At 40.8% G+C, this 12,134-nt stretch overlaps 1 protein-coding gene across 1 annotated transcript in view; it reads right to left on the bottom strand.

Moving 5' to 3' along the window:
- LOC126561023 (uncharacterized) overlaps positions 1 to 12,134 on the bottom strand; it is a 39,180-nt gene that overhangs the window by 12,084 nt on the left and 14,962 nt on the right. The window contains exons 4-6 of the mRNA XM_050216972.1: positions 10,529 to 10,639; positions 4,719 to 4,973; positions 329 to 412 (exon numbers count right to left, since the gene is read on the bottom strand). Coding sequence (XP_050072929.1) covers positions 329 to 412; positions 4,719 to 4,973; positions 10,529 to 10,639 — 450 coding nt within the window. The remainder of the gene's footprint in view (positions 1 to 328; positions 413 to 4,718; positions 4,974 to 10,528; positions 10,640 to 12,134) is intronic.

The raw sequence follows: 12,134 nt of genomic DNA, 5'->3' as shown, positions 1-12,134 counted from the left end.
CACTTCAACAAACGTGTTGGTACAGTAAAGAACGAAAAAGAGGAAACAAACTAATTTCACATTAAAAGAACAAACCATGAAAATGTTTATAACTTCCGACAGATATAGAAGATATAGAAAGAAGTTGGCAAAAAGGAAAAGAAATCACATTTACATAAGAAGCAGTAAAAAAAACACCAGCTATAAAATAAATTAAACAACCACTTTGTGTGTGCAAACAGGCAGCAATCAAAATAACTCATAACAAAAGCACAACCAGAACCAAGAAAAGCAAAATAAAACAAAAATAAATACGGAAACAAAAGAACAAACGAGCAACAACACTCACTGGTGACGTATTTGATCGGTGTCCCAACGACGCGGAAGGCGATGCACGGTGTGAAGATGTTTTGGTTCGGCATCTGCATGTCATCTGAAAGTAGTGGAAAGAAAGCAGAATGAGAAGAAATAAGCAAGCGATGCAAAAGTAAACGACGATGAAGAAACAAATAAAAGCACAAACAAACCAACGATCGCGAAATTAGAGCCACCGAGAAATGTGGCTGCGGCGAGTAAGATGGTGTAGAGTGGTAAGATCGTGAAGAACAGGACAAGTTGAATTTATTACTACAACACCCGCAACCGACACCACGGTGCGAGGTGCGTTGGTGTTTTATTAATTGTGTGTATCCTCGGTGGAAGGCGCGAGTGCGATCGTATCGATCTGCATGCTTCTGCGCCATGATTGCAATGAGGGTGAGTGCTTGTTCATTTTTTTTTAATATTTCGGAGTCTTAAATTGAGAATGGTGTGGTAAAAACGTTCACGATGCAACTGCATTTACCAGCACAATCAAATGCAGTTTTTTTTTTGTACAGGTTAACTTAATGGCAAGTAGTTGACCGGTGGCGGCTGAGATTTTTGGCTCATGATAGAGAACTTATAAATAATAATTTTCTTCATCGCTGCAATAAATTTCTGCTAATTTTGCGTGTCTCTCCTGAGTGGGCTGAGCGCAGTGTAAATTGAAATTAAGACGCTAGATAAGGGAGGGTGATGCACCAAACAGAAAAAAAACCAGAAGTTTACAGTACATGCGTATGGAACGAGCTACTGCATCGTGTAGCTTAATCACGATCCTCTCTCGTTGCATATACGCGATGTGGGAGGGATGTTTGTGCTATTGCAAGTAATAAATCACCGATCGCCACCACTAGAGCTAGGTTGAAATGAACCCAATCGGAAGGGGCGCATCATACTGGACAGTGGACCCACACGAGCGATAATAAATAGAGCAAAATTAATATCGCCCTAACCAGTAGAGGGGCATCGCGTTTCGCATTGCTGGTGCACACATGCTGGCTCTCCGGCATTTTTTATGTTACGTTTGCTGCGAATATGTTACCTTGATTAGACCTCAAGGAAGGAGGGAAACTCTCGGTGCGATCTAAGACGCTGGCAATAAAAGGAAAACCTCTGCCACTAGCCTAGTGGTTTTGCACACAAAGAAACCTCAAACAGAAGAAAGAGAAAAACTTACGATGCCATTAAGCAACCTCGGAAACGGATTGCATATCGCCGTAAGGAGGCCGCCTACGAACCATCTCAACATATGCAATGCCCTAACATTTGCATTCCACCTAAGCCGAGCCGTTCTGCACAGGCTCGATACGACTGGCAGCTCCAATGGAACGCTGACCATTGACGAGCTGCTCGGATCCGTAACGACTCCCGCAGGGGGAAATGGGCTTCCTTTCCATCATCCTCCCCTATCGCCCTAAGGGCCGAAGGTAAGACTTAGTAGCAGTGCAATGTGTATGGCTTCTCGCTTCGGGCTAGCAGCATCCTTCACGCGACTAACTTACGCCACTGATTACAAAATATCAACGGTGTCATCCGTTTTTATCGCACCATTTATTTGAAGTGGTTTTCAGTAAATGGAAACTGACCGGGAAAAAAAGATGTATGTACGCGTGTAAGTCTGTAAGCCCTAAAGCGGGCAAGAGTATGAAAGTGTGTAGGTTTTTTATGATGAAATTGATACGAGTTGGAAATTGGAATGGGGAAATTGATTGACCTTGTGTGTGGGTGTGGGTAACAGTATGATACATTTATGTTTGATAAACGTTATTTTAGTGCTTGAAGGCGGAAAGCGATTACTCATACTAGAAGTTATCTAATTGAAAGAGAGAATTATTTTATAAACGCGCAATCAATCGTGCCCGATAAATCACTAAATTAGTAATGTCGGGTGAATGGAGTAAAATGCAAAAAAAAAAATACTTTTAAGAGCATTATTTTAATTGAAAAAACTTTGCTAAAATCTTCAATAAAATCACTAAATTTGTCAAGCAAGTTCATAGGCACATTGCGCTCATTCCTTCAGATCATATGAAAGAAGTCATGCAAAGACATGCAAATAAGTCTTTTCCATCTAGGGTTGTTGAATTATTCTTGAAGATATTAGCCTTTGAAGATACTAACTTTGTGGGCTTTATTTGTGAGATGTTTGGATTTTTTGGTGCGTTTGAATTAAAATATTTTCTGGATTGTGACAGGACAATGAGATACCTAAAAATTACTTACGTTTATAGGATTATTTGTGAAACCCTCGGATGCATTCTAATATAGAAACATCTGTAACTAAAATGCCTCTATCTACTGATCTGGTAAAGATCTAAAATCCTATGATCAAAGTATTCTCTACAGTGAGGAGCTCTGAAGAGAACGATAATTTTCTCTTCGGGATCTAGTTTGATAGTACATACATCTAGCAGGAACATATAATTATATCTTGCAGATAGAGGAGGTTCTTATAAAATCTGGTTAAAGCGTGATTTCTAGTGGTTTAATAAATTACCAATATCCACCTGAAAATTGTGGAGAGGAGGTCTAGATGAGTCTGGTATATCAACATTTTTCTTTGAATTCCCAACTAGCCTATCAAAAATGTATCCTGATTTCCGAGTCTTCTCAGGCTCTTTATCATATCTCCTTGTATAACATCAAAATGCGTCAAAATCGACTACAATAGAAATGCAATGAATGAAAATTTCAATGCTTGAACATGATTTTTCAACGCTAACATTCATCACCATCACAAGAAAACAACACTTCTTGTTAAATCCTTTAATCGAAATCTTAAATCAGAACCATCTTATCTTCTGTGAACCACAAATTGATTGATCATTGATTTATGCTTTTATAATTTTGCTTTTGCTCAAAGCCGCCCACCATCCAGAAATCCCTAATTTGAAGTGCCAAAGTGATCTGTTCTTCTTGCTTTTTTTTTTGTTCGTTCTCCGGACTGTGCTCTAACACTTCCGGCGACTCTGAAGAAGCACAGAACACGGAATGAATGATAGAAAACGATCAAACGGGTGAAATATTGCGCACCCTGCGGGAAATCATCGGACACGGAGGGTGCTGATGTTTATCTAGCGTCCGGTTGCCTTTTACCATGGCAATGCGTTGAACCCTGGCACTACGAGCTCCACGGTGTACGGTGGTTACCGTAACCACTTCTCGGACGATCTATTCTTAACAATTACTGTCAGAGCAAATGAAAAAATTGCCCCTGATCGCATAGAATATGGCATTAGAAAAATTACCTACCAACCACAACCGATTGCCTTTGAACTTCCGAAATAATAAAAATCCGGCACGCTGTTCTTATCGATTTAGCGCAATCGGATAAAAGTCGACCAATCAACGCTGCTTGAAGCCGCAACAAGTAACCCGCAGACAACAACGAAAAAATACACGAGTACCAAGCATGGCACGTGTGGAGCGTAAACGTGGAGAAATTAAAAAAATATATATAACAGTAGAAGCCCCCAAAAGCCGGCGAAATTGAACGAGAAAATAAATAAATAGACGACCCGCGCAGCGATAAGCGTCCAGCAACTCATCATCAACAACAACAGGGCCAGTAAGCGAGGTAAATGTGTAACCTATTTACGAGTGTGCCCGTGCCAAACGTTGAGTTGAAAACAAATTCCACTCAGCACCACCGACAACACGAAAGCCAACAAACTAATGAATTTATGGAGCCCAAAATAAGCGAGCACTTTGACCAGAATAAAAGGCCATCATGGCTGGGTAGGGTTCAAAATACAGGTGCCCTTCCTCTGCTACTCGTACCGAAAGAGGTGAGGTGGTGATTCATCATAAATTTATCGCGCTTCGCTTTCCGCACCATGTGCGCCGAGGGAGGTGACCGGGATCCAGCTGGAGCAAGTCAACAGGGTGGAAGGCGTTGTGGTGCGTCCATTGTCTAAGATTAAGATTTGACATGAGCTCGCGCGCGCGCGCACGCTCGCTTGCGGCGAAGGGAAGAACATAGTACAATAGTGTCCGCCCGAGAGAAGGGTTTCACTCCGTTTTTTTTTTTTTCAAGAAAGAAGTGGAAAATCACAAGCGGTTCTAATTATTCTTCCTCACCCATCAGAGCTCATGCTCAGGCGAGCGTGCGATATTGTAACACCGACCGGTGCGGCCTGAAGACGTGTCCGTGTACCGCACCGGGCTGTAACAGTCGGCAACGGAATGCTAGCCGCCCGGAACGGCACTAGGAACGCAAACCGTGTTGGAATTGGAAATTGTAGAATTAATCAAGGGAACCTTACGCGAGGGTGAAGAACTCTAGGCTGTGTGCCTTTTTTTACACAAAAAAAGGTAAATAATTACGAAACGAAAAAAAAAAACGAGCATAACTTTGGAATCATATCGTAACGTACCGTGATGAAGAGCGGCCCGGCCATCCTCCAGCAATAGGCGCGGTGTCATGTCGCGGCACATCAGATGCACCAGCACCAGACGGCCCTGCATCCGCTGGCGTAGCTCCGGTTCACCGAGCCACTGCAGGTAGATGCGGCCCTCGTCGCGAAACAACCGAAACGGGACGTCCGTGTCGATCGGGTTCCGCAGCTCTGCCCAACCGTTGGTGGTGAGGTATTGGGCAGCGGATACGGCACACATCGGCATCTTGACACCTGCAAAACAGTGAACGGGTGGAGATACAAAAAAAAAACATACACAACAGGTGATTAGTTTGATAAACAAGCTATAACGATCGTTAATGATCGGTAGTTAGGGAAGATGACGAATGATTGAAACAATTAAATGAAGTTAAAAATTAATTTGTGATAACGGTGAGCATTTTTCAAATAAATAAAATATGAAAATAAAAACTATTAACTATTAATTGAAATGAATACAAAATTTACAATAAATAGAGATAATTAGCAAAAATAGTTTAAACTAAGAAAATTTTGGCTTCAATTTTTGTTACATTCTATTAAATCGTGATGGTGTATTTGTTCATTTCATAAGATATTTATATTGAAATACTTTAATCTAAAATGTTGCAGCTCTTCATTTATCTTTTATGAAATCTTGTAAATAAAACAATAACAATAAACAATAAAAGCATGTTGTTGAAATTTACAATACTTTGTGTTTCTTTCAACGTGTTTCAAATTAAATTTTGCTCTCAAGTTTGAACCTGCATTATAAATAAGTAAGTTCTCGATGCTTTATAGAGATATAAATTGACTTTTTTGACAGTTATTCTCCTGAGAGAAGCTTGCAATAAAGTTCAACAGCATCATCAAACCCTTTTTTCCCACTCACTCTCCACGCAAGAAGTAAATTGAATTCTGTCACAATCGAACAGCTGAACACATTAAATATCATTATTCGGCAGCGACTGCAGCTACATCGTTGAAACAAAAAATACCCCCCCCCCCCCCCCTCGTTGGAAAGCAATAAAAACGGTACACTTTCGCAAAATAATACCATACGACACACATCGCGGGACGTGTGAAACTATCCACAATATCGATCGCGTTCCTTTTAGTCTGTTAAACTGCAGCATTTTTATTTCTACCACCAAAAGTGCACTCTAGAAAGTGCACTTTATAGGACCGGATCAAACAAACGAAACACAATTATGTGCGTGTTCTTCTGCGTGCGTGTGTGTGTGTAACTTTTGATTATGTTTCACACCGCAATTGGAAGCTCGGGGTGTGTATTTTGCACCTCCTTTTCGTGGCTGGAATGCTATTTTGTAAATCCTTTCTTCTCCGCTAAAGATCGTAAAACGGTCAACCAAACAAGTGGATCGGTCTGCCTGCTTACGTTCATTATCGATTTTATGGGTCCCAATTTAAGTCTGGCGCTTTATTGAACGCGTATCCTGTACACGCAGGTACACTAAATTGGGGATGGGAGCATTCACGAGAAAGGTACAACGAAAATGCGAACTGGTTTTTGTTTGTGGATCGCATGGCATAATTTAGGGACAGTTTTGACGACGGCAATAACACCAAAGTTTGGAGATACTTTCGGTGTCCTTAAACCTGTTCGCTGTGTTTTCATTCAACCCACGCCGGTACTGCGTGTATGTGGAGTGGAAAGTTTGTAAACAACTATCGCGCGGTATCCGTTAACGCCTAATAGAAGGATTGACGGCAATCTACTCCACTTGAAACCAATCACGCAACTTCAAAATTCAATAGATTTTGTTGCTTTTCTAAACATGTTGTTGATCGTTATTGTTTTTTGCTTTGTTCGTGTCCCGGTAAGGTACCTCCTTTCCTAGGTTGAAGTCTTCATTCGATCCTCTGATACCTAGCATCTCAAGAGCTTGCGGTTTTCCAAGAGTAGGGTCTCAACTTCATCGAGTACTAGCACTCGACGGTTTACCCATTGTCAAGCGATAGCAACAAAAGGGCCGGGCGCGAAATTCTTAAGTGTCGTATCGCAACTTCTTGCCGGAGAAGAGCTAAACCGGGAAGCGAATTCCACCTGACACGGTACAACGGTTAAACTGCCCGGTGTCGGTCGCTTCTTCAAACCCTTCCACGACGGTTCGATCGCCAGAAGAGCGACCAGAGCTGCCTTCTTTTATGTTTATCTCCATCATCATTCCAATACACCCCATTGACGGCACGTCGCGCCGCCGCGAGAGACGCGGTTCTGGGCGCGATTATCACTGAACGATACGGCATGATTATTGCTATTATAGAATTACTGTTTTCCATTCGGGGAGATAGGGCAGCAGTTTGGAGCAGGGCGGACTGGGAGCCGAAGGTTGTTATTATTTTATTAGTCGCTTCACGTTTTCCAAGCTGTACCGTTTTGAGTCAAGTTTTCACTCGCGGCCTGAAGGGAAGGGCCACTCGCTTTGTATAGCTCAATTTGCATTTGATCTCCAGCAAACGATTGACCGATTTGTGATTTGTCTTAAGATTCTGGGCGATGTTTACAGGCTCCATCAGGGCACAAGGGTAGTGCGTGTTTGATCTGTTATTTGTAGGTCTGCTTTTTGTTTTCTGTTTACTCTACAGTGAGAAGAAGAACCTGTTTGCCGGTGCTGGGAATGCCGGGCAAATTTTGCATCTCAAAAGTTACGTTTAAGGCTTAATTTTGAGAGCGCTCTCGTCTGGCGCGTTTTACATTGTGATGTAGATTTTCCGGGACAACGAAAAACAGAATGATCAAGACAATGGGCCTACGAAATCTACACACCTGGCACACTGACAAAAGTATCTCCGTTTGTTTATCGGAGACGAGCATCGTTTGCTGTAGTGGAGGCGAATCAATTTTTAGACGAATTTATGACAATATCATACAGATTCGCCAAAGCCCTGCTCTTTTGACGTGCGTCCGTGTCCGTGAGGGTATAAATCATAGGTTCATTTTATTACTCTCGAGTTTGTGTGTGGCGTTAGACAAAAAGAGATTGGAAGAAAATTACAATAGAACTGTACCGGTTTGTGATAATCCGAATAAAACTTTGACCAAAGCAATGATACACAGAAATTGCGGTATCTCTTCCAAATGGAATGTCCACCACATTCACGACATGCGCAACAAAACTCGCGAGCAAAGAAGCGGAGAGGTGTTAAAATCAGGTTCTCGCAGGATTGTACTCCGAACGGTGAATGCGGATCCTTTTGATCGACGAAAGGTCCGTGTTTAATGCGCGGATTTGCAAAACCGAAATTCACGAAATGGTTTTATGCTTCTCGCACAAACAGTTCTTTTTTTTCACAGTTTATTGCACATGATCGTTTTATTGTTCGAACGAAGACTCAGAAAAGGATTTTTTTTACAACATCGGAGCATTCATTATTCTACCAGTGCTAATTTATGGGAAAGGAAAAAGGCGAAACTTTTATAAACTCATCGCAAGCGAAGCTTTTAATTATTTCAACCGTGTGTTTTCTCGATGCTGCTTTTCGGGATGCAATTTGTGCTGGAAAGCGCATCGTTTTTTCGGTTGAGCATATTTCCCATAAAAGCAAATTAAATACCTAAAACGTTAAGCTTTACGGTAAAATGAAGGTTTTTTTTTAAATACCGTATCTGACCGTATTAGATGCAGATGTAAGTGAGGAAAGGTCAATAAAAACACAAAGTTTCATGTTGGGCAAAAATTTTTCTTTGTTGATTTTCTGCAACAACAAAACATCACACCACGGTGATAGATAACTGCAGTTTAACAGATTGCAATTTGCATACTTTTGCTACATGGGCGATTAGTACTCATAAAAATTAAATTTTTTTCGATTATCGAATGCATAAACATAGCAAAAAAACTGTAAAAATAATTATGCTTTTCACTGAGCATTTCCTAATTCAATCATTAGAGGTATTCGAATTGATTGTCCATTAGCATAGAAGAAAAGAAAAGATTTTTTGATTATTGTTTTATGATCATTTAAAGAATTCAAAATGGACAATTGTATGCAATATTTTTGTTGGTGTTCAAAATTCGTATGATGTTCATCGTGCTTATGATTCGTTTGGTTTATTTCCTTTTGCTGGTATAGGAGTTTAAATATTTTTAGAACCAAAAACAACCTTTAAGTGTACACTTCATTTTTTCATTCAATTGCCAGAAGGATGTTAATTGAAAGTACATTAAGTTTTTTAATGGTTAACCACTTGAGAAACATGGTTGTATCGAATATTTTCAATTTCTTTTTATGAATATATTCAACGAAAAAATAAATTTTCATTCGTACTTCGCTACTCGCTACAATGATGATGTTTTATTATAAAATTATTCGTTTTATTCTTTAAATTCATTTTACCCTGTTCATCATTTGCTATTACTAAATTGTTGTAACAAGAAAAAGTTCATTTTGCGGTTCATACGAATTGATTTCTAATGTTCCTTTTGTTCTCCTTCAAGTTATTGTAAATTATGTCCAAAATTACCTTTTAATAAGATAGCATTACAAAAAAAAAGCGTGAAATATATTTTTGAGCAAAACTTTTAATATTCTGGATTCAAAACTGTGCAGGGGGAATTATGAGTCATATCACTGCATTCTGCAAAAGAAAGACAAGCATCATAAAAATCTCTCCAACAACATTCAACCATCATACACCATCCTTAACCAGTCAGTTTTATATTTTTCGCGATTCAGTGCGTTACCCGTTAAAAGCATGACTTAATGTCACCGGGACAGAAGCTAATGTTGCTTTTTGCCGCGTAATTTTATGTACAGATATGTGCGAACAAACCGACAAATACGACACGTTCCCGGCTACTGACCCGCCTAATGGGGTCGTTCGTTCGGGAATACATTGTGTCCGGCCAGACAGGCCACACAAATGCGGTGTTTGCCCCGTTCGCTCGTGCTTCACATTCCTCGTGCCGAGTGTGTATTGGACTGAGTATGAGCATACAAAACATAATGCTCAGAAGCGACAAAAATTTACCTTTTTTTTGTTGTTCCTTCTGTTTATAATTCTCGGAGGAAAACTCTTAGCGATTTTTTGCGCTACTAAATTGTACACGCATGCCACCGTTGTCACGCGTCGTCTGGAACGGTCTTAATTCCGAGATGCAGCTCCAGTGTGTATTTCACGCATGCGCGTAAGAGGGCAGCAAATGGAAGCTCCGGAAAGTGTATTATAACGGTGGGCAACTGCACACATTTCGGTGGCATCCGGTAGAGCACGGGGCAAAGGAGGCAAACATCCAGCTACTTGGCCGACCACCCCAACGGTGCAACAGCAGCGGTGCATTGACACGCATCGCACCATTCGACAAATTGCACCACTTGACAGAAGGTCAGAAAGTCTTGCATTGGTGCACCAACACTTCGCACCTTTCGCGAACAGGTGTGTGTGTGTGTGCGCCTCGGTCGGCCGCGATCGTTAGACAGCCGCCATACACAACCATTAGCAAATTTATCTAAACACTCGTGGCGCAGTAAAATGGGGATGGGGTTGCACGGATCAAGGTTCGTGTTGTTTGGTGTTCTAACAAATCTTTGGCCCATTTAAAAGGCCAGCATGAAAGCTTTTGTCGAACAGCAGCGTGATGCTGCTCCTGGCACTCGTGGAAGTGAGGTGTAATAATTGTTTGCTAAATTAAAGTCAAGTGCCGTTGTGCTGTTTTTCAAGAGGGATAGTTGAAAGGGAAAGATGTGGTAGGGTTGGAAGGAGGAGCGAAAAATGGACGAAAAGAATCTTTCACTGAAGACGGTCGAGATCGAAGATTAGTTGGGATGCTGTGGCGACTTACCGGGAAATCCAATCTCGCGGCTGGGATGAACGATTTGGCCACGGTGAGGCAAAAAGACGAACGGTATCTTCTCCGAGCTTGATCCGCTGATGAACGGCGCTAGAGTGCATTCTGTACGGTACGGGTGAGAGTAAAGAAGAAAAAGAACAGGTTAGAATTTGTATAGCGAACATACAAAAAATGTAAGGTTTAAATGAAAAGACTTAAATTATAGGAGTGAAGTAAAAATACAAAATTGAAATAAAAACAGCAAAACAACTATGTAAATTGGTATAAAATTGTTGTAGAAAAAGGGATAAAATTAATTGTAAAATACATAATGTAAAATTAAGAAAATCAACTGGAAAGCCGTTTAAATCATACAAATAATGTCTTTTATTTTGTAAAACGCCTAAAATTCTTATAAGAACATTAACCCTTCATGTATAAAACGTAAAAAGAAAGATTAAATTTGAATAAAAAAGCTAAATAAATTGTGATTTATGTGTGAGAAACGTATCGAAAACTTTCACTAAAAAAAGCGCAAGAAACATGAGTGGGTCAGAAACAAAAACTAACACAAAACTAGCAATCATTATCATTATTTAAAGACAAACAAATAATAAATCCAAGCAAATGCACTTGCTCTGATATTTATTTAACAGTAGCATAAATATGCATTGTTTTGTTTCTTAAAACACACTTTGATTGTGAATTTACAAAACAAAAAACCTTACCCCAAACGCTCTACCGGGGGAAGAATTTTTGCTGGTAAAGGCACACAAACAGTTTGAAACGATTATGGTTCGTTTGTTCGTTGGTTGTCTCCATAAGGCTGGTGAGTTGGATACTTTCCATTTCATCGCCATTGTATGGTAGCTTAAAATCCACCGAAACTAATATTGACCCCCCACGAAAGGCCACACGATGGTCAGCTTTTAATACGAGAGAGAGACAGAAAAAAATCCCGTCAAACTTCCAACTCAAACCCGGAAGCTACCAAACGTGATTCGCAGTGTGAGTTAAAGCGAGCGTCGTGAATCGTGTTGTTTTGTGTATTTCACCTTCACCGGGGAACTATTTAATCAAATGAAATGTACATATTTCCATCATTCTATTTCGGTCCTAGCTCTCATACCGTTTCCATCAAACGCTAATATGCTGCCCAACAAAACGAGCCGAGCTAGATAGAGCGGCTATGGGAAGTCATGGTTTTGAACGAAAAAAAAGCCAACCAAAACACAACCTAACCGGTAACGTTGGCTGCTGACCCGACAACACGCCCTAGCGTGGTGGGAACTAATTTTCTCACACAAATTTGTTGCACGACCGGTGGCGGTGGGTCGGTGAGCGATGAGTCGAACTTGTCATCGGTGGGAAATATGGTAAGAAGGTTGGAAAGTGGACTGGGTTGACGGTGAAACGTCGGTGGAAGCCGTTGGTGGCGGTGACGACGATAATGCACAGCGAAAATGATGAGCAGAATTTCCAATGTAAACCAACTTGGACTGAACTATATCACGGGACCGTGGTTGGTGGGTGGATGGTGTTAGGCAGATCAAACCCACGATCAGTTCCGCCGGTTGATGGTATAACGCGAAGCAGATCGCAGAGTGGATTGCAACCC

The sequence above is a fragment of the Anopheles maculipalpis genome, chromosome 3RL (assembly GCF_943734695.1).
Source record: "Anopheles maculipalpis chromosome 3RL, idAnoMacuDA_375_x, whole genome shotgun sequence".
Lineage (NCBI taxonomy): Eukaryota > Metazoa > Arthropoda > Insecta > Diptera > Culicidae > Anopheles > Anopheles maculipalpis.
This window is presented reverse-complemented; position numbering and strand designations above follow the sequence as displayed.